Here is a 23,708-nt window from a genome sequence, read left to right as displayed (position 1 = left end):
ACAGAGTTCCAGGGCTACTCAGAGAAGCCCTGTCTCAAAAAAAAAAAAAAAAAAAAAAAAAAGCTCCTGGAGACTGAACCAAGTCTCTAGGCTTGGTGGTCAACACCTATTCTTTTCACTATCTCCTACTTTTCTTTCCTTTTTTTAAGAAAAAAGATTTTTGTTGTATTTGTACACACACAGGTACCAAAGTGTGTATGAAGGAATGAAGACAGCTTTTTAAGAAAGAGTGAGCTTTCTCTTTTCGTTTCAGGACAATAGAACTCTGGTCAACAGGTTTAATAGCAAGTTCCTTTACCCACACCACTCAGCAATCTTGTGGGCCCCTCCATTATTTCCTTAATACACACATACCTTACTTATTGTGTAGGCCCTCTATAAAAGTGTCTCCAATCAATACAATACATCACACATCTATTTTTAAGACCTTTTTTTTTTCTTTTAATCCTGTGTTATGTATGCACCAATGTCCATGCACACAAGTAACCAGATAAGCATCAGAATGAGCTAGAGTTGTAACATAAGATTATGAGGTATCAGTTATGGATAACAGGAATTCAACTCTGGCCCTCTAAGAGTGCAGCAAACACCCTTAACCACTGAGCCATCTCTGCTTTAGTATTTATTATGATCTATACTCATTTCAATATGTCTATTTTCATATGCAATCTTTAAGTGATGATCTATTTGTGAATGAATCTCTGGCTCTCTCTTTGATACAAAGATTTAATGTTAATCTAATAAAAGTTTTAATATTATACTCTTCAAGAAGAAATTTCACATAGGGATGGTAGCACACACCTTTAATCCCTCTTAGGAGGTAAGCCCTTTAGGTCGTAAATCTCTGTGAGTAATAACTTGAAGAGGGGTCCCCTACATCCTTTTACGAAAAATATTAAGTCATAGATCACTAAGATGCATGGTACTTTCAAGAGAACATTTGCAGTAACATTACTTACTTCCCTTTGATCAAGCATCAGCTATTTGGAAATTGTCACAAATATGGTCACAAACATTTATTTAGATCTGTGCTAATTCTATGTATTACCCAAAGTTCTGGATTGAAATTGTTTTTACAAGGTAGATAGTTCATAGATTTGACACGTTTCAGTACATACCAAAATTACACACATAACACATATATAATTTTCTTTGAATTATAAAATTTTACTCACATTTGATTCTTTGCTGCTTGCCTCTGAGCTTTTCTTTCTTTCCTTTTCTGATCTGGTGGCTTAGCAAAAACAATTTCAATATTTTCTCCCTCCAAGTCTTTACCATTCATTTCTTCCATAGCCTTTAAAAAGTAAGATAATAATCAATGTGAAAGAAGTCCTTTCAAAATAATTAAATTTAAAAATTTTTAAATATTTTATCATTAACACTAAAGCTTCAATTAGATAAAAGATCTCCCTCTTCACTATTTTCACTTTAAAAATGTGGCAAGACCAATAAATATTTGCTTAAATGGGTTTGTTTTTCCAAGACCAGGTTTCTTTGTGTATCCTTGGTCATCCTAGAACTCACTGTTTCTGTAGACTAGGCTGACCTCGAACTCAGAAATACACTCACCTCTGCCTCCCAAGAACTGAGATTAAAGGCATGTACCACTCACTACCAATGGATTTCATACCCTGAACTTTGCCTCCAATTTATAAAGCATACAGACTTTAATACTAAAAAGAGTGGTCTAATTTAGACTCCTATGGAATTTCTATCACTTATTTACCTTGACAGCACCATCTCTCTCATCAAAATGAATGAAAGCATAATCTTTTAGCTTCTTCACTCGTTCCAGTTTCCCAAACTGACTAAACGACTTTTCTAAAATTTCTTCTGTTACAGTGTTGGCAAGGTTGCGTACAAACAGCACTTTTACCTAAAATAAAAAAAAAAAAATCAAATTCCCTAAATATTACCAGAGCTCAATTTCCAAAAGCATCCACCCAATTCTATAAATTAACCTGAATTACAACCACTAGAAGATAAGTTTTGAACTCTGGGTAAATACCAAGGAATGAGACTGTTGGTCAAATCAAAAAGACCTGAAACGGGTACTAACAAGCTATACTTTTTGAAAAGTACTCAGTTATCATTAGTAAGTAAGCTAAGACTAAAGTAAAACTTCACACATATTAGGATTACAACACTTTAATACAAATGTGGGACTACAGAGTAACAGAAACTTAAATGATTCAGCCCCTGAAGAACACTTTCTTACAAAACTAAACATAATTCTATGAAGAGATTTCTCTTCTCACTTTCCATGCACACATATTTCTTAGTGTAGAACTCTAATCACTTAGTAAACTACACTTTTACCATCAAAAAACATCATTTAAAACAATGCACACATTTTTTGGTAGGTTTTCTCTCATGTTCCTCCTACTAACTCCATAAAAATAGTTTAGCTTAACTACCATTACCTTTGCCATGACTTCAGGATCAGGATCTTCAATAGGATCGGCCCATTCAACAGTTCCAACATTTCCCCAGACTTTGACTTTACCACTCATTAGCCTACGCCTTGCCTGGGCAGCTGTTTTGTGATCTTCATATTCAAGAAAGCAAAAGCCTCTGTTTTTTTTCTTGTCATCAGGTTGGTGGTATAGAATGACATCTGTAAGACCCTCTAAAATTAAGCAAACATTGCAGAAAAATAACTAGCAAAAACATTCAACAGCAAAAGCCTTGTTTAAATTAACCAAGATACTATTTAAATAAAAATGAGAAATAATCTTATTTTCTCATCTCAACACTTTGACAAAAGATGATTATTTTGAAAAGAATCAAAGATATGCACTGCCTATAATTTCAACACTCAGGAGGTTAAGACAAGTCATGAGTTTGAAACCAACCAGAACTACATAATCAAAACAAGCTTTCAAAACAAAAAGACCCCAATAATTTTCCAAATCAAACCTGTGCAAGTATTCTGAGCCAACGAAAGTTTTTGTTTTTAAAGATTTATTTATTTTATTTATGTGAGTACATTGTAGCTGTCTTCAGACACACACCAGTAGAAGGCATCAGACCTTATTATAGATGGTTGTGAGCCACCATGTGGTTGCTGGGAATTGAACTCAGGACCTCTGGAAAAGCAGTCGGTGCTTTTAACCACTGAGCCATCTCTCCAGTGCCCAAAAGCAAAGTTTTTTAACTAGCCCCAAGGGCCATTTTAATTCCACTAAATGCATCAGAGGAAAATGAAAAAATAAATTTCATATAATTAAGAAAAATGTCAGCAAATGTTGTCAAACATGGTTAAACTAATTCATTATACATGTGCAAGAACCCAGGTCTTCAGCATACACAAAAACATTACCAATGAACTACAGCCATAGTACTTGGTTTTTATGTTTTTGAATAAAGGTCCCACTATTTTGGCAGGTCTAAAATATATTTAAATAACATCTTTTTCTGCTCTCAACTATCAAGATCATTACTTCAAAGGAAAACAGTAGATATATTGCTACTACCAGTCACTTTTCTGCATTTCTAAAGACTTATCAGAATAACAATCTGAACACTGTAGGTAGACAAACAACTCAAAAAAAATTATACCATATTAACATATCTCTGCATATATGCACTCATTGTAGCACTCATTCCTCCTTAATATCTAATTAGCAACACCTAAGGAACAGAAATAAATATAAGAGATGTGCAACAATTTTACAGATTATAGATTTAAATTCCAGCCATATTCCTAAATCTGATTTTGTCTTCTGTCTAAAATTTTTGACAGGGTCTCTCTCATGCAATTCACTGTGCAACAGAATACAACCATGAACTACCAACTATCTTGCCTCCTCTTTCCATGTACTTGACAGGTGTGCCTGGAACACCACATCTGGCTTTATAGTGTGATGGGAATCAAACCTAAGGCTCTGTCAATGCTCATTGAACACCCTAACCCTGTAGTCCTAAATTAGCTTAAATGCCTGGAAATTATTTCCCTAAACCTCTATGTGTACTTGCTTTATCTTTTTTTCTTTAAATTTGTGTATATACATAGATGTTTTACTTAAATATACATCTGAGTCTGGTGCCTGCAAAGGCCAAAAGACAATGTTGAGAGCCATCCAGTAGGTCCTGGAAATCCAACTCTGGTCCTCTGAAAGAATGACCAGTGCTCTTCACTGCCAAGCCATCTCTCCAACAAAGTGTTCACCTCTCTCAATAATAAGGTTACTTAATTAATAAAGCTGAGGTAAAAATTCTTAGTTAACAACTAATTTTAAGTGTTTTGAATAATACCTGGCACAAAAAAAAGTTTTACTAAAAAATTGTACCTTTTGTCAATTAAATCCAACTTACCTGTCACTTTACTAAATTCTTCAAGAATCTGTTCCTTGGTTTTACTCTTAGGAATAGAGCCCACAAAAAGCCTATTGTTGGCAACTGAGATGCAGACACCAATATGCTTCCCGGAACGAATTTCATGATTATTATACTAAAAGAGAAAAATTATACCACATTTTAAATATATCAATTTTAAAATATTAACTATAAAGATTCTCAATCATATGCCAACAAAACCTTTTTCCCCCAAAAGAAAAACTTTAACAAACCAAGTAGTTCCAGTTTAAAAGTCTACCTTTTCCTTATAATAGCATATAAAAGGTGAATTATTCTCAAAAAAATCAAAAAAAAAAAAAAAAGGAAATTATTAGGGATGCAGAAGAGAAAAAGACACAGGTGGGGTAAAAAGAAACAGGTTTGGACATGATCAAATTACATTTTAGAAATGTATGGAGATGCCACAATGAAATTTTTTTTGTAGAATACCAATAAAATGAGCATTTTACCATAATTCCTATTTCAGAAAGAATGATAATCTGAAATACAAAGATTTCCCTTAAACACCAAACAAGATCATGGTTTTAATACGTTTAGTTTTTTGAATCCTTTAATACTGATTCCATAGTATCTTAACCTCTAAAAATCTTTCTTCCATTCAGGTATTCAAGGAAATTTCATTCAAGATGTTCAAGTTATCCTCCCTACAATGTAACTAAAACATTCCCACATCCTCTAGTAGTAAGTGTCAATAAAGAACACAGAAACAAATAGAACTTAAGTTTAAAGATGAGCTCTTTTTATTCTAAGTTTAACCTTGTTTTTATTCCTCCATTTCATTTTTACCAAATATACAATAATATCAAGGAAAAAACTGCCTTTTCAAAGAGAAAGAAAAAGCAAGCAAGTACAAATCACCCAACTATAAAGCTACAATAAAAGTAAATGTAATGTTCAACTAACCAAACCCTGTAGAACGGTGAGATATGGAAGAGTAGGACAAAATATAATCTTATCAACTAGCTACCAATCTTACTATTTACAAACTTAAAAGTCTTCAAAGTTTCCAGTTTGTCAAGTGGATTTAGGAACTGCATTCAAAATGCCTCAAATTTCTATGTAGCAGATGTGCAGCTTCATGTGGATCCCAAACCACTGGATCAGGGGCTATCTCAAAAGCTGCTGCTTGTATGTGGGAGCCATTATTCCAGCTGGGCTACTTTGTCTAGCCTCAGTGGGAGGGGATGTGCCTAGCCTTGCAGAGACTTAATGTTTGAAAGTGGAGGGATACCCGGTGGGGACCCCACTCGATAGAAGGGGAGGGGGTGCGGGAAAGATTGTGGGAGGGGGAGACCAGTAGGGGTGGCAGTGAACAGAATGTAAAAAAAAAAAGAAATGAAAATGAAAAAATAAATTGCCTCAAATTTTATGCTAATAACAGTGATAATGGCAGCAATAATTACCAATTAACCAATCTCATATACACTTGACCTCAAGATCTACTTAGTTCCCAAATGGCTTCACATATAAAGAACCAGTTAATGGGCCCAAGTGGTGGTATACACCTTGATCCCAGGGCTCAAGAGGCAGAGGCTGTTGCATCTGAATTCAAGGCCAGCCTGGGGATTGGGGGAGGGAGAGCTCTGGGACAGACAAGCCAATACCAGTTCTATTTTTTCAAGACAAATAGTATATATATCAGGTATTACAATTCATATATAAATCATGGTTGACTCATCACCTTGTTTATCTCTAGATAATCAAAATTAAAGTTCATATATTTATCTACAATTCAGACACTTTTTCTACCTTGATGATCAAATTAATTACAAGTTTACATCTAATTCTCCATATTCAAACCAAACACATGACTTTTAAAGTTTCAATTTTTGCCTGTTGAAAAAAGTCTTAGGGCTAGAAAGATGTCTCAGCAGTTAGAACTTGTTGCTCTTCCAGGAGTCAGGTTTCCAGTACCCTACAATGGCTCCAGTTCCAGGGGCTCCAGTGCCCTCATTTGAGTCTGCAGGTGACAGTAAACATACATGGCAGACACACATGGTTCACATATATAGCAGGCAAAACACCCATTGACATAAAACTAGTGTTGAAATTAGTCTCCATTTACTATACTCAGAGATACATCAGATACATCCTAAAACTCCAGGCTAGTTTTCATTTCTCTGAATATCTAATATACAGAGTTTCTCAGACACATAATTTTTGAACCTCTAAAGCCTTAGAAAACAGGGGTGAGAGTACCCTGAAAACAGGGGTGAGAGTACCTTGAAACTCCACTAGCCATGGTCCTCCAATAAATTTTGCTCATATACTCTGTGATCCCCAAGTCCTATGATAGTCAATAAAACCATCCTTTCATGTTGACATCCCCAATCATATTCAACAGAAGTTAACTCTGTCCCCCCAAGAGACACTTGATTATTGTCACAAACTGAAGGGGACAACTAAGAAGCAGGAATATTGCTTCTGGCATATAATGAGTGAAGAATGTCATAGATGCTGGTAAATAAACATCCTACTATTCTAACACAGTACTCCGGAATTTATCAGTTACTTAGTAAGGCTAAATCTTGTCATATACTTTATTTCCTCATTCTTACATTCTTTGAATCTTCCCCGTCAGACCAAAAAGCTCTTATAGACTAAAAAACTGGTTGAATCAAATATTGCAGGGGACTATAAGTTGTAGACTAAATGTCTTATTTTCCAAATAACCAAAATAATCTATGTTGTACTTCAGCATGCAGCTCCCTCCCAGTAGTATAATATATCATCAAACAGTCAGCCTTAGTGGTATTAACTGCTTTTAATTTGGTCATCTAATCTGTAACTGACCAAAACAAAGTTATGACATGCCTTTATTACTCCCAGCATCCCAGAGGCAAGGCAAGTGACAAAAGCAAAACAAAGAGAGAAAAAAGAAAAGACTAACTTCTTGATTAAACCAACGAATTGATTATTATTGAAAGCAAGCAAAATTCTTTAAAGGAACCTAGGTAAGGCAAGACAAAATAAAATTCCATCAAAGTGATAAGCAATTAGAAATTCTAAGGGTTGGGTGTGATAGCCACCCAAACCTTTAATTCCATCACTCCAGAGGAGGCAGAGTAGATCTCTCTGTTGGAATGGGAGGACAACCTGGTCTAGAGTTAGTTTCAGGACAGCTACGTAGAGAGACCTGCATCTAAGGGAAAAAGAAAAAAGAAAAAAAAAAAAAAAAAAAAAAAAACCACTTTATGGGAAGCCATCTATCTGTAAAGTAGCAAATACTTCCAGCATTATAATGCTACTTCTAAATAATGAATATTTCTAGTACCTACAAAAAAAAATTCACATTATGCCTGCATCAACATAGGATAAAAATAAAAGATTTGAAGAATGACAAATTTCTGTGAATAAGATTTATTTTGATTCATTAAATAAAAGTTACTTTTCACCCATATTTGACTGAACTAAAAGCTGAGGGCAGTGATGATACACATCTGTAATTCTAGCACTTGGAAGGCTGAGGCAGGAGACCAGCATGGGCTATACAGTCAGACTACAAAGAAGTGGGGAGGAGACAAGGACAGAGAGCTGAGAGAATACATGCCTCAGTTGCAGCAAACAACCATGAGTCAACAGGAAGAATACATTATGAGTTAAAAGTTAACATGAAACACTGACGCTTTTAGGCAGTTAGGGTTTATCAGTACAGCATGGTGATATGAAAGATGAGCAAAATATTCATATTTAGCAAAATGGGTTCTCATCAAAGTTTTTAAAAATCCAGTAATTGCCAGTGAGATGACCTAGAATAAAATTCTGACCATTAATCAGTGTAGGGAGATGTCTCAGGAGGGTAAAGTGCTTGCCACCCCAACATAAGGCCCAGAGTTCCCATACCCAGAACCCATGTAAAGTCAACTCAGTAGCACTGTAGTATCAGCATATCTACATAGATAGGAGGCAGAGACAGAACAATCCCTGGGAAATCCTGGGACAGCTAGTCTGGCATACATAACTGCAAACAACAAAGATACCCTAATCTCAATAAGGTTGAAGAGGACTGACCAACACCTAAGGTTGTACTTTTACCAGCACCTCCGTAAGCACCTTAACACATGAGCACCTGCAAGCTATGCATGCAGGCAAGTAGACAGGCACCATACAAACTGTCTAAAGAGCACCTGTGCACTCTCTCACTCACACATAAGACAAAACTCTCAATGACCACCTGCATATAGTCTCTCACACAAATTTAATGTCTAACTTGAATTGATTCAGAAGTAGTTATTCAGTCTTACTCTCCTCAGCAAATCCACATACAAGTCTATTTATTTTAAAACATTTAATTAGAAACTTCCAAGTCTATTTATTTTAAAACATTTAATTAGAAACTTTTCTATGTTGAGGCAAAAACTATCTCCTTAAAAATTCTACAGTGAAATGTGTTTCCGTACTCAAGTGACAACTCTTCATATGTCTACATGTGATGCTCAGGACTTGTTCTTTGACTAACCATTCTTTCCCAATTATGGCAAGCAAAACTACCTACCTCTAAGAAGTCAGCACTTTCAAGTATCACTTCAAAGTGTCATCTACAATATAACATTAGTAAATACAGACTGAGATTGAGACTACTGATTAATCCATCCACAGACACTACATTTTTACTATAGTCTGTTTGTTACCTTAGCAGCTAAGTTTAAGGCTTACCTTACTTGACAGCCACAACACATTACTTATATTAGCTATACAAGGATTGTTCTATACCTTGAGAACTCTCTCTTCCTAGGGTACAAAATATTTCAGACCCTCATCTTCTGATCCAAACTACAATCTTTTTTTTTTTTCAAAACCTTTGACCTCGCCGGGAGGTGGTGGCGCACGCCTTTAATCCCAGCACTTGGGAGGCAGAGGCAGGCGGATTTCTGAGTTCGAGGCCAGCCTGGTCTATAGAGTGAGTTCCAGGACAGCCAGGGCTACACAGAGAAACCCTGTCTCGAAAAACCAAAAAAAAACAAAACAACCTTTGACCTCTTTTCTATTGTTGTATTCCCTCATTTGGCCTTGTTCTTTTCATTCAAACAGTTTCCATTACTCAACCATTCACGTCATGCTCCCCATCCCAAGGCTCAAAACTTTAATAATTTGCAAGAGGTTTGCAATTTTATAAGCAACCACCTTCTATCACTTGTTACATAGTTTTATCTTCCACTTATTTCCACAAAATACTGTTGCAACTAGCCATGTTTCTGTCATTGTGCTACTCAATCTTTCTCAAGCCTCATCTACCAACCCTAACCCAAGGAACTATCCTTTAACCCTTCTACTTTATCTTTCTCCCCATTTGCTTGCACTTCAGTTGTAGATAACCTCTCCTGTCCAAATAAGTCAGCAATTTATCTGTAGTATAAATTGTCATGCTAATATTTACTCTCACATACAGAGTATAAGACTTAAAAACACATGTGACATGAAGACAGAAAGGGAACTATTTACAGGAAGGAAGTAGACCAGCAAGGGGAAAATGAGAGGCAGTGAGAATAAACAAAGTACTGTGCTATATGTGCTAAAATTTAATGAAAACTGTATACTCAAAATAATTTAGTAAATTTTTAACTATTCTCTAAGTTGATGGTAAAATATTTCACTCTATTTTACCAGCAGCATTTATTAAAATGGCTATATACACATGATGACAGTACACACTCATCCGTGTACTTTATGTATGCATGTTTGTGTTTGGAACAGGATCCTATAACATAACACAAATTAGCCTCAAACTCTTAGAAAGATCCTTGGCCTCCTGCATGCTTCAATTACGCACCACCAGACACAACACAAATGTAAAGTTAGAGATTTGAGTGTCTAAAAGGAGGCTGAGGTTAAAACCCTCTCCCAAAAAGTCAATACTAATAATACTAATACAATACTAATAATAATACTATTTCAAGTTCCATCCCCAACCCTATTTCCTGGATTTTTTGACAATCCAAAATACTGTACTCCTAAGTATCTCATAGAGGCATAGAAGTAAAAGTATCATCACCCATTAATCTACTTCTAAGCCCTACAACTGAACATTGTGCCACATTTAAAATTATTTCAAGTAGATACTAGAAAATCATCCCAAGCTATTCACAAATTAAAATTCTGGTATTAAAAAAATTATAAGCCGGGGAGTGGTGGCGTACGCCTTTAATCCCAGCACTTGGGAGGCAGAGGCAGGTGGATTTCTGAGTTCGAAGCCAGCCTGGTCTACAGAGTGAGTTAGTTCCAGGACAGCCAGGGCTACACAGAGAAACCCTGTCTCGAAAAACAAAAAAAAACAAAAAAAAAAACAAAACAAAAAAAACAAAACAAAACAAAAAAAAAAGACAAAAACTCTAAGATCTCAGTCACAACTGGGACCTATATCAATAAAGGGCAGAAAGTCAAAAAACGACAGATGAATGAATGGCCAAGATCAAAAGGCTCACTAGCCCCCATTCCTAAATGAGCATATATGGGTACTTAATGGCTTCTAGGGTAAGGGAACTCAAGCTTCCTTTAAGGGTATGATATGGCCCTGGGTAGGTTTACCATACTCCAGTAGATGGCCCTCTCACCCAGAAGTATATGGACAGCACAAACTAGACCCAATGAACTTTTTTTTTTTTGGTTTTTCAAGACAGGGTTTCTCTGTATAGTCCTGGCTGTCCTAGAACTGTAGACCAGGCTGGCCTTGAACTCAGAAATCTGCCTGCCTCTGCCTCCTAAGTGCTGGAATTAAAGGCGTGTGCCACGACTGCCCGGAAAAAAAAAATTTAAAAACTGGGCATGACGACACTTGTATTTAATTCCAAATACTCAACGGGCAGAGGCAGACAGTTCAAGGCCAGCCAAAACTACTTAATACCTACTACTTAAAATGATAAAAAAGAACAAAACAGAAATTTAGGGAGAGAAATATAGAGGTAGGAATGGATCTTAATAGAGTTAGGGAAAAGAATGTTAATAGAATCAAAATATATTGTATGACTTTTTCAAACATATATGCTATGTGTATCTATATGTATATGTATACACACACTCTCTCAGTCGCACTTCTAAATACATGTAGGCTTTCAAAATAGGGTTTCTCTGTGTAGCCCTGGCTGTCCTGGAACTTATTCTGTAGACCAGGCTGACCAGGCTGTCCTCAAACTCAAGAGATCCACCTGCTCTTGCCTACCAAGTGCTGGATTTAAGGTGTGTGCCACCATGCATACCCAACTGAAAAACATTTTCAAAAGAAACTTTTGGGGCTGGTGAGATGGCTCAGCGGTTAAGAGCACTGACTGCTCTTCTAGAGGTCATGAGTTCAAATCCCAGCAACCACATGGTGGCTCACAACCATCTGCAATGAGATCTGATGCCCTCATATGGGTGTCTGAAGACAGCGACAGTGTACTTACATATAATAAATAAATAAATAAATCTTAAAAAAAAAAAGAAAACTTTTAAGTTGTTTTGGCCTTGTGACTTTTCTTTCACTAATAAAAATTAACCCAGTTTTATAGATAATCCACAAAAAATGCAAATTTATATGTAGTAATTTGAACTTTTGTTTTGAGACAGGACCTTACTACTACTAAGATGCCTCGCCTCCCATGCACTAGGATTAAAGGACACCACACATACTATACCTAGCTTAAAATAGTTTTCATCCTAGGAAAACAAACCACTGCAAATGTTTCTCAAGATACAATATAGAAGATAAAAATGTCCCAATTTTATCTATGAATAATGCAAAAGAGGCATTTTCTCCATGTTTCTACATAACTAGATTGACATTTCAGTTACATAAAACTTCACCATCATCAGGGTTGTAACTCAAACAGAACCTCAAGATATGACCCAAATCAGGACAATTTCTAGAGTGTGTTCTATTGTATGTTTCTAAAGTATGTTCTATTTAGAAACTCAGAAAGAATATGCTCATTTCCACTAATCAGAAAATATCTAAGGCATTTGAATTTTTATTTGTATATTCCAAACATTTCATTACCTCTAAAATCTAGTTATTTTCATCTTAAAGTAAATCTAAATCCTATGCACAATCACGAATCCCTTATTTAAGGGGATAGGGATATGGCTCATCAATTAAGAGTATCAGCTGCTCTTCCAGAGGTCCAGGATTCAATTCTCAGCACCCACATGATAGCTAATCTTTATCTCTAAGGGCATTGCATGCGTTACACATATATACATGCAGGCAAATTACCTAAATTTTATATACCTAAAATACCTAGTTTTTAAATGGTATGAAAGATGGCGGACACAGGTTCAATACCCAGGTTCCACAGGGTAGCTACCCTGTGCAGTTCTTGGAGATCCAATACCTACTTCTTGCCTCCACCACACCAGCCTCCCACATGGCACACATACATGTAGGCTATATATGTGTGTATGTATGCATGTATACATGGGTACATATATACAAAAGTACATATATATGTGTATATATATACTTATGTGTATGTATATACATATATAAGGACAATATATCCAAGCAATTCCAGTAAATTTATATGCCACCAAAAACATCTTTTAAAAAGCACTGAATTAGCCGGGCGGTGGTGGCGCACGCCTTTAATCCAAGCACTTGGGAGGCAGAGGCAGGTGGATTTCTGAGTTCGAGGCCAGCCTGGTCTACAGAGTGAGTTCCAGGACAGCCAGGGCTATACAGAGAAACCCTGTCTCAAAAAAAAAAAAAAAAAAAAAGGCACTAAATTACAAGTCTATTATCCAGAAGTTAAAACATTATGCCCCACTTAAGAAACTGAATCATAAATAGAAAAACCTAGAAACATGGAAAATTTAAGAATGAGAGTTTGTATACCAATCAAGAAGGCTACATGGTCATCTATGTTAAATTTCTACATTAGGGTTAAAATACATACTGTTAATATTAGTACATGACTCATGTTAAAACTATACATAAGCAAACTACAATAACACAGTTTTGTATTGGACTTGTTAAACCATGGAGTTTTTCTAAACTAAAACATCTCAGCCTATTCATCGGTGCTCAAAATCATGTTAATAGAAGGTTACATGTAGTCATTATCCTTTATCTCTCTCTGGCTTCTTGAATTTAGAAGTGAAGAGTATGAGCAAAAAAGTAGTCTACAGAAATGGAAAGCTGACCTGTTAGTTAAGAGCACTGCTACTTTTTATAGATGAACCAGGTTAAAGACCTTACATGGTGGTTCACAGCTACCTGTAACTCAGGACCAGACACCCTCTTGCAACCTTCCTCTGACACCAGACAAACATACAACCCACATACATACAGACAAATACAGACACAGACAGACACATACAGACACAGACAGACACATACAGACACATACAGACACAGACAGACACAGACAGACACAGACAGACACAGACAGACAAGCACGCACGCACGCACAGCACTTTTTTACCCAAGAAACTGAGTCTGGTATCAGTCACTAAAATTCTCTATTAGCTTTTCTTCAGTAAGATGGTTCTTTGTCTTCATTTGTTACTACTCCAACTTTTAAAGGTTTGGGGTTTTCTGGTTGTTATTGTTTGTTTGTTTAGGGGACAGAAAAATGGCTCAGTGGTTATGAGCACCAACTTCTCTTCTAGGTGACCCAAAGTTCAACTCCCAGCACCCACCTGGCAGCTCTCAATCCTCTGTTAACTCCAGTTCCAGGGGATCCGACACCCTCTTCTGGCCTCCACCGGCACCAGGCACACAAGTGGTACAGATTTACATGCAGGAAAAACACCCATACATGTAAAAAAAAAACTTTTTAAGCTACTTTATTGCCACCTAGCAAAAGTGGTGTTATTTTTATACCCCAAGCAAATGAGTTTTTTAATGTGTTGTGTAGACATATATACAGTGGGCATGCAGTCTAGTTGATAATCTTCCTTTATCAATTCTCATCTTTTTTTTTTTTTTTTGAGACTAGATTTCTCAGTGAACTTGTATGGAGCTCACAGACTAGAAATAGCTGGTAAATGAGCTAAAGAAATTCTCCCATCCCCCAAGGCTTAAGTAACACAAGTTTATCACCAAGCCTCCCTTTTACATGGGTGCTGGAGATCTTAACTCAAATCTTCATGCTGGTATAGCAACACTGGGTCACTAAGTTGTCATTCTAGCCCTAGGAAGATAACTACAAGTATTTCTTTCTACAGTCCTTCATTTCACCTCAACTGATCAAAGTAAACTTTTGACAGCTCAAAGGTTGCCAGGCTACCAATAAATGGCTCCCTGCAGAGTTATATCATATTCTCTCTGAGAGAGAAGCATTCTTTTAAGGAGGAAAGCTACGATTTAAAAAAAAAAAAATCTAAATTCCTGAATTCTCTTTAAAGAAGTCTATTTTGTTGAGACATACTTTTCTTAATGTTAATCCTACACATTCAATTATAGAGAACTCCAAAATATATTTTTCTCCTTGAGGTCTATTTAAAAATCAGAAAGACAGGGTATACAAGCTTTTGATTTTGAAACAGTCAGGTGTTCTTGAGAGGTGTAGTCAGAAGGATCAGGAATACACAGCAAGTTCAGGGTTATCCTTGGGCTACAAAAAAACCCTTTAAGAAGTTCTCAACTTTCGAGAATTTCAGGCTATTAGGTTAGATATGCTAAGTCATTAGGCCATGAAACAGTGCAGCAAGTAGTTGTGGCATATGAGGCTACCCATACCCAGTTGGAAAAGAATACAGGTCTAACACTATAAAACCTGGTCAACTATATATGGCTGGGGAGGTCATAGGCAGACCCAAAGACGTTGGCCATCTGCTTACGTTTTGCTAAGTAGACATTTTAAGAGTCTTCTAAATACCTATGGGTTTCTTTAAAAAAAAAGAAAGAAAGAAAGAAAGAAAGAAAGAAAGAAAGAAAGAAAGAAAGAAAGAAAGAAAGAAAGTAAGTAAGTATAGGCATCCAAAGAGACCAGAAGATGGTGCTGGATCCCCTAGAGCTGGAGTTGCAGGAGATTTTGAGTTTCCCCCATAGGGGTATTGAGAACTAAATTGGGATCCTCCACAAGAACATATGTGTTCTTTATTCTGAAACATCTCTCCAGACCTCATAAACATTTAAGTTTATACCCATAAACTAATGCTGCTCTCAACCTTTGGCACAGAAACATTTCTTATAGCAGAGGATGACACTTAATGCAGAGTACTCCTAACTGGTCAAACTGCTGGGAATAAGTGACTATTGATACCTTGGTTCTAAACTGGACATAGTATTGCCTCTCCAAGGCTTGGGAGAAGCAGTACAGAATTGGGAGAAGACTGTCAGAGTTGGAAATTAAGAGGAGTGTTATGAAGCATGGACTTTTGGAAATGACATATCCCTTGCAATCATAGATACATAAGAGCTAAGGCTACATGTACAAGACAGGGCCCTTTAACATGCCATCAAGGATGAGGGAAGACTCAGGAGGTCCCACTCTTCCCTGAGGAACATTTGAAAGTTAACAGCTATAGGGAAAAGGGACGTCATTTTCTTCAGTGGTGTAATCACCTAAGTTGTCCAGAAAATAACCCCCTGCTCATGCTTACACTAGGTAGGTGAGAAGGCGTCAGTGAGAAAGAAGGGTATGAAACAGGGAAAAGTGGGTGTGGGTTAACTATGAATACATCTTGTATACAGGTACTGTCAAAACTAAAAAAATGACTGTAAATCCCAAATTTCAAAAATAAGAATAAATAAAAAGCATAGTGGTGTAGGCCTTTAGTCACAGCACTGCAGAGGCAGGTGGATCTCTGTGAGTTCCAGGGCAGATAGCTACACAGTAAGACCCAGTATCCAAAACAAAAAACAAAAACCTCAGAAAACTGAAGGGCTTCTAATTCAAATATCCTGTTTTATCCTCTTTAAGAACTTTTCAGGAGCAATCAACCTGAAGATTTTAAATTTGTTTAGATTCCATAAAACAGATAAGCCAAATTTAACAAATATCTGTCATAGTGAGTTATCCACAGAAACGATACAGCCAGGTCTGTGGAGGAAGAGGCAGGAAGATCTCTGGGAATGTGAAGCCACTCTGGCCTATAACAAGTGCAAGTAGGCTAGAGCTACATAACAAAAAAGTAACACATTCCTTAAGTTTTAACTAAACCTTGGATCTTAAACTTTTTTTATAATTCTTAATTACATCACTTCCCCCTTCCCTTTCCTTCCTGCAAATTCCTCTGGTGTACACTCGCTTGCTCTCAAGTTAATAGCTTCTATTTTATTTAATTACTGTTGATGTTGTAGTGTGTTTGCTTACTCATGTGTATTCCTATTGGGTTTCTCACCACACCAGGCTGGCCTCAATGACAATCCTCAAGCCTCAATATAGAAATTCACTTGTGAGACACTACATCTTGCTCAATCTTTTTGATTCACAGAATTAAAAGAAAAAAAATTAATCTGTTATATAAACCAGAATTTTGAACATTTTTAAATATTAGAAAATAAGAATTAGGTTCTCACCAAACATCTGGTTGTTTTTAAATCAAACATTCCCACTCACAACAAAATCTTTCATGTTGCTACCTAGAAATGTATTATTTGAATTTTTTTTAATTGTACTGTCTTTATATTTAAGTATATGGGTGTTTGGTCCACATATTTGTACACCACATGCATGCCTGCCTGGTGCCACCAGAAGGGGGCATTAAATTCCCAAGAACTAGAGTTACAGATGGTTTTGAGTTACCTGTGGGTACTCAGAGTTGAATCTGGGGCCTTGGGAAGAGCAGCCAGTGTTTCTAACAGCTGTCTTACTTGTTTATGTATATGGGTGTTTTTGTGAATTTCTGATGAAGGAAAAATGTGGTCCAAGTCTGGGAAAATCTTTGGAAGCCACATCACTTTCACATTCCTTTACATTTACACAGAACTATCCAAAGCCAGATGCATCAACAAGAAATTCTGTACCACCATCTTATAGATTCTGAATCTTATCAAATATCCCTATGTTATATACATAGAAAAATAAAAGGCACCTCAAAAACCTCCAGATAAGACACATAAGAAAAACCTGACATTAAGCATAGATAAAATGGAAAAAAAAAACTTACCAGTTTAACAGCCTCTTGTGCTGCTTCTTTTGTACAAAAAGTGACAAACGCATAACCTCTGTTGAGACCAGTAAGCGGATCCATCATTAAACGAAGATCCCAAATAGGTCCAGCTTTCTCAAATAATGGAACAAGCTCATCCTCAAACAGATCTCTGGGGATCTTCCCCACAAATATCTGAAAATTAAATATGAATTCACAATCATAAAGGATTCTTTAGAAAACTAGATAGCTCCATTTTTTTTTTTACTACAAATGGTACAAGTTTAAAGTTACTTTACCTCAGTGCCAACAGAAGGCTGCTGGCCTGAATAAACGGAATCTGGAGGTGGTCCTCCATACTTCCTCTGACCTGTAGTCACATCAAGTGTGTAGCCTGTTCTTTCCAAAAGTGCCTTGAAAAATTCAAAATGTTATTAATGCTTTGTTCATAAAATACACACAGTAATTAAGTCAACCTCATGCAAATATTTCCAATTATCTTAGCAACATTCCTCCATACAAATGTTTAAGATCTGTTTTAGAATTCTCCCTTTTTGTATACCTATCAAAATTTCAGAATCCTGTCAATCAATTTTTATTGGTTGATAAAGTACTGAGCAATAAAAATTAAAATCAATCGATCAGGAATCTCCAAGATATATATCCACTCTGCTAAGAAAAACCTCATTAAAAGCAGGCATCGGCTTTAATCCCAGCACTAAGGAGGCAGAGGCCAGTGGATCTCTCTGAGTTTGAGGCCAGCCTGGTAGACAGAGACAGAGTTCCACCGGACAGTCAGGACTACAAGGAGAAACCCTGTCTCAAAACAACAAAACACACACACACACACACACACACACACACACACACACACAGAGAGAGAGAGAGAGAGAGAGAGAGAGAGAGAGAGAGAGAGAGAGAAAGAGAAAGAAACACATCACTAAAAATGCAACAATTTGATTACTACCACCCAATTCTGGATTCCTTACCTAATCAACTCTTAGACCCCACCCCAAGACACACAATACCATTTATGGGCATTGTCACCTCCAAAGATAACACTCCACTCCTAAAATCATGCCTATAAACTTCAAGGCTATATGAAAAGCTTTTCTATTATTTGCTGTCAAAGTGTTGTGTGTCATAAGCAGCATGCTTCATTCAGAAAAAAATAGTCAAAATGATTTTGAAAAGCAGTAAGAAACTACAACCATGTAACTTTTAGATTTATCTCCCTTAACTTGTTAAAACTAATATAATTCATTTTACTCAGGGGTTTTTCTTCATTAAAAAGTGACAAAAGGGGCATATGTAACCTGTTTAACCATGTAACATGTAAGCCCAAAAGTCCCCTTCACTATTCTATCAACTATTAAAGTTCTCTAAGTAACAAAACTATTGTATCAACTAGATGACAATTCAAAATAAAAAGACCATACGACAAAACTTATCAAAATGTTAAGTGATTGGAGAATGAGTCACCTCAATTCCCCAAAATTTACTTTTTTTTTACTCAAACAGCATTATATATGAAATTATGGGAGGGACTAAATATAGGGTGTTTGCTTCATGCAACCTATCCCCACCACACACACACACACACACACACACACAAAACAACCAACTTTTAGACAGAGTTTCACAAAAATCTGTATGATCTAAATAGCTTTTTCATTACATTCAGTTTTACTCCTTAAAGGTATAATACTTTGAAGGGCTGGAAAATAGCTCAGTGGTTAAGAGCATTTAGGCCCTAAGTTCAAATCTAAGCACCACCTCTTTTCAAAAATGTTTAACTCTCCAATCGAGTTGGCATAATTGCAATAGAGATTATATACCCCATTTTTTTTTTCTGGTTTTTTGAGACAGGGTTTCTCTGTATAGTCCTGGCTGTCCTGGAACTCACTCTGTAGACCAGGCTGGCCTCCAACTCAGAAATCCGCCTGCCTCTGTCTCCCAAGTGCTGGGATTAAAGGCGTGCACCACCACCGCCTGGCCTATAAACCCCATTTTTGTTAGGAAACTAAACTCAACTCATTCACAACTGTGTGTGAAAACTGCTGACATATAACTTCATACTCCAATCTTGTCCACATGATCTAGGCTTCCTTTTCCAATACAGGTGAAATACCACACATTTATGCCCTTCTTAGCAACTGGTTTCCTTAAACCATAGCTCTTGCCTCAAGAAGTAGTGTTACTAAAGAATACCAACTAAAAACAAACCATACTCTTTGAACTACACCTAATTCACCAAGAACACTACCTAAATATGAGGTCATTTAATTTTCTATATGATCTTAAAGCCAATCAACCTGCAACAAAATAAACTTTCACTCCCAACCAATTATCTTTGCTTACCAAAGTTGGTTTTAGAAATAACTACTCTTAATAACCCAATAAAAGAAACAATACTAAAATTCTAAATTCATTGGGACCCTAGCCTCCAAAAAAGAAAAAGGTAGTCAGCTTTTTGTTTATCAGCAATCTGTAAGTAAACATTTAGACTTAACCATGAATTTCTTTAAATTTTTCTTACAATTTGGAAATGACAGCAGAGGTTGGAGCAGTAGTGGTTCAAAATTCAATGGTTTTTGAAAAACCAAAAACAAATCTGGACACAGTACTTTTCAAATCCTAGTCATTAGAAGACAATAACCTTAGAAAAATATATATATACATACATCCCCAGGCTACTCTTCAGGAATATTTAGCAAAGCTAATAAACAACTGAGGACTTAAAACTACAAAAGGTTTTAGGGACATACCTTAATCTTTGCCTCATCTGGTCCTTTACTAGAGTCTGCTACTTTGGTCCCTTGTTTCTCTCTCTGCCTGTAAGTCTTCATGACTCCACATAAAAAGGCACTTTTGTTCTGTAAAGAAATTTTCCATTCATATTTAACATTATTATGTCTATGTCTAGTAAATTTAAATGAACACATCAAAAATATTCTTTTTAATTCTTTCTACACTGACATTAAATTAACATTACCTGAACATGAGAGAGATCACTGTCTTTAAACTGCTGAAGCACTGCCAATGCGCCGTCTTCATTGAACTCTTTTAAAGCTTCGATAGCTCTTTCATCTAAATCACTATGTGCAACTAGCCCTGGAGAAGAAAAAATTTATTGAGTTATCACCTTTTAAATTTTCTAATTTATTTCTTCAGAGAGTCCTGTATTGGCCAATACAGGTACATATATGACAATGATTCTACCCTCCTTAACCTCCCTTTATCTACATAATGAAAACATACTTTAGCCATAGTCCTCTCAACCACACATAAAGGAGTCAACATATTTTACATCCTGTTTTGTGTCCAAGTAGTCCTGAACACTGCAGTATTTCTACAGTAAATATATAAACCTACAAATCCTAAAGTCAACCAACAAAACACAAAGCATAACAACTGAACCTCTCCTCAATGTCAAGTACCACTAGAAAAAGGAACCACCAAACCAAGAAAGACAAGAGAACTAGCCTACAGTTACCAAGTTATTAAACAAGAATCCTGCTATAAAAATACCTCAAAAAGTCACATGGGCTGCTCTCAACATTTAGCAGCTGTTGCTACTATCATATACTTATCCATCAGGCCAGACAGCCTTCCCCTAGGGAGGTCTATTCCCCCATTTCATCCCTCCCTCTACACTTTAACCTCTAGCTCAAACCTAAATTAAACCAGCTATCAGAACAAGGCAAAGCTCCAGTTCCCACGTTTATTGGAAACCACAAAAAGTTGCTATTTTAGCTCAAAGCCAGAAATCCAATAGAAAAATTTCATAATGTAATTTTGCAAGTGTTAGTTCTTACCTGCAACGTAAATTTCATCTAGTTTTTCAGCAACTTTCTGTGGTAAACCAGCATCAAGCAATGTCTGAAAATTTTCTGAATGGATAACTGCTGAAGTAGTATCCATGGGCTCTTCAGTACCATTTCCATTAACATGTTCTGTAGCCATGTTTCCAGAGATCTGTTCAAACGCAATAAGCAAAATTAAACTAGGATCTTCAAACAGAATAGAGGACAATGACAGTCCCAATCTTTACTTTCCCTACCACTTAACTACAACCAGACAGCCTGAGCCTCCCTTGAAAGAAACCTTAAAGTCACTATCGCCTGACAAGCCAGATTTTGGAGCCCGGGGTACAGAAGGACCAATTCACTATATTCTTCCTGAGCACCACCCCTAACTTCACCTGCTAACACTCACTGAGAAAAACCTTATTACAAATGAAGCCCAATCAGCACAGCGACCGGCCCAGCCTGCCACATGCAGCAATTCCAAAACGGAGAATAAGGTGTATGAAGCAAGCAACGCTGGGCTTGTCTCTCTCCAAGGTAAACCAGAAAGTGCGCTTTTCCCGCCTGCCGCTTATAGATCAGTAACAACAGCCAGCGAAGAACAAAGCGCTCACACAAGCCACCTTCCCACCACCCAATTCCTCCACCCTTCACCCCCACACCCCAAAGCCCGCCCCCGACTCCGCACCCGGAGCGGCAGCCTCGCCACTGCGGCCGCCAGGAGCCCATTAGAAACACGTGCTCTGCGCCTTCAAATGTCCTACAACTTCCTTCAACGGAAACCCACCGAGTACCGAGCCAAGACGGACATCATCGCCTCCCAACATCAACCCGCAGTAGCGGTCCGAGCCCCCCGAACCGTGCAGCCGCACAATCTTGCCCCTCAACACCGAGGCCGCGGCGGCGCCAGGCCACGGGCTCTCCCCGCCCCCCAGCGCCGCCGTCTCCGCCGTGACACATGGCTCTCCGCCTCGGGCGCTCCTGGGCGCCCGCGACCCCCAGCCTCCCGCACCCCTCGGTGCAGGAGCTGCGGCGCCGAGGCCGACAGCCCGCGCCGGGAGGGCGTTCCGCCGCCAAGCACACGCCCGCGGGAGCCGAGCACCGCCCAAGCCCGCCGGCCGGTCGCGGGACAGCACCCGCGCCTCTCCGCCCACTCCCGCGCCGCCGGCCACGACAGCACCAAGTCCGCCGCTGCTCGCAGTCCGCGCGGGCCACGGGGCTGCCGAGGCGCCTCCTCCCGGAGCGCCGCAGACAAAGCCCAGCCGCGGCAGCACATGGAGAGGAGGAAGTGGCGGCGCGACCGCGGCCTACTCTCTGGCAGCCCCGGCCAACGTGCTCTTCTCCCCCTTGGAATCCATTTTCCAGAAAAGCCGGTTTCTCCCCGCGCCGCCCTCCCCCAAGCACCCTCCACAATGTCATGGAGCTCCCCTCCCAGACCCGGGTGCCGGCGGTCGTTACCTCCCCGCGGGGCTGGGGCCGAGAAATCCTGTCCGACCGGGTCGGGTGGCGGGGAACGCGTGCTCGCTGCTCCCTGTGTCCGGCGCGAGTGGAGCTGTTGTAAAATGGCGGCCGAAGCTCACGCCGCTGGCAGCAAACCCGATCCAGTTCCACTCGCCTCCGAGCGCGCTCCCAGTGCGCGCGCGCGCCCCCGCGTGACCCCCCTTCCCTCCCCTCCCTGGCGCGTCCGCTTCTCTCACTCACTCCCTCAGCCCCTGCCCTCCTACAGCTCCTCCTTCTCCCCTTGCCACCTCCGCCGGCCGCTAGCCGCCCTGTCCTCTCGGCCTTCGTCCTTCCTTCCCTGCACCTCCTCCCCCAGCTTCCCCACTCCCGTCCGCGGCCGCTCAGACACGAGTGGCCGCCCTTCTCCTCGCTGGCTCTCTGGCTCACGCCCTCCCTCGCTAGCTCTCTCGGCCCGTCCCCAGTCCCTGCCGAGTCGCTCTTTCTCTCTCCCGCGCTGACGTGACGACGCAGCCGACGCCTCAGGACGCGCGCCCGCGGGCCCCGCCTCTCGCCCCGCCCCTAGCTCCTGGTGTGGGGAAGAGACCCCGCCCTTCCGCCGCGGCGACGGTGAGGGGCTGAGTGAATGAGAGCCCCGCCCTCTGTGCGGACACTCCCTCGCGCTCCGCGGGCGGGGCTGCCGGCTCGGCGTGTCCCACTCGTTCTTTGTCAGGAGACAAGCATCTCCCCACCCCGCCCTCCGGTCCCTCCCCGCCCCCACCGCCCCACCGCCGGCCGCGGCTCCGAGGGTGCCCGGGGCTGGCTGCCCGCTCTGCCCGGGCCGCCGCCGCCGCCGCCCCGCGTCCTGGGCGCTCGGGAAGCTGCAGGCGCACGTGTCCCCCGGGGCGGGGCGAGGCGAGGCAGACAATGGGGCTGCGGGGGAGGGGTGCTGCACGGGGGATGGCGAAGCTCGGGGCCACCGGGTGGCGGGGCTCGAGTTCGGGAGTCACCCCGGGGAGCCCCGGCTTCCGCCGCTGGACAATGGGGCATCCCGCGGCCCGGCGCGCGCCGTCCTCCGCTTCCACGAAT

General features: G+C 39.5%; 1 protein-coding gene across 3 annotated transcripts in view; it reads right to left on the bottom strand.

Annotated features, from left to right (window-relative positions):
• Nucleotides 1-23,132, bottom strand: part of Syncrip (synaptotagmin binding cytoplasmic RNA interacting protein) — a 33,064-nt gene extending 9,932 nt beyond the window's left edge. For all 3 annotated transcript variants that reach the window (XM_028756172.1, XM_028756173.1, XM_028756171.1), the window contains exons 1-10: nt 22,641-23,132; nt 21,192-21,351; nt 20,369-20,487; nt 20,142-20,249; nt 17,673-17,786; nt 17,392-17,568; nt 4,321-4,456; nt 2,427-2,632; nt 1,730-1,879; nt 1,176-1,297 (exon numbers count right to left, since the gene is read on the bottom strand). In XM_028756172.1, the coding sequence (XP_028612005.1) occupies nt 1,176-1,297; nt 1,730-1,879; nt 2,427-2,632; nt 4,321-4,456; nt 17,392-17,568; nt 17,673-17,786; nt 20,142-20,249; nt 20,369-20,487; nt 21,192-21,339 (1,280 nt within the window). In that variant the 5' untranslated portion in view covers nt 21,340-21,351; nt 22,641-23,132. The remainder of the gene's footprint in view (nt 1-1,175; nt 1,298-1,729; nt 1,880-2,426; nt 2,633-4,320; nt 4,457-17,391; nt 17,569-17,672; nt 17,787-20,141; nt 20,250-20,368; nt 20,488-21,191; nt 21,352-22,640) is intronic.
• Between the last annotated feature and the right edge of the window lie 576 nt (nt 23,133-23,708).

Source organism: Grammomys surdaster, unplaced genomic scaffold, assembly GCF_004785775.1.
Source record: "Grammomys surdaster isolate TR1022 unplaced genomic scaffold, NIH_TR_1.0 126113, whole genome shotgun sequence".
NCBI classification, from domain to species: domain Eukaryota; kingdom Metazoa; phylum Chordata; class Mammalia; order Rodentia; family Muridae; genus Grammomys; species Grammomys surdaster.
Note: the sequence above shows the minus strand (reverse complement) of the source record. Positions and strands in the feature narration are given on the sequence as shown.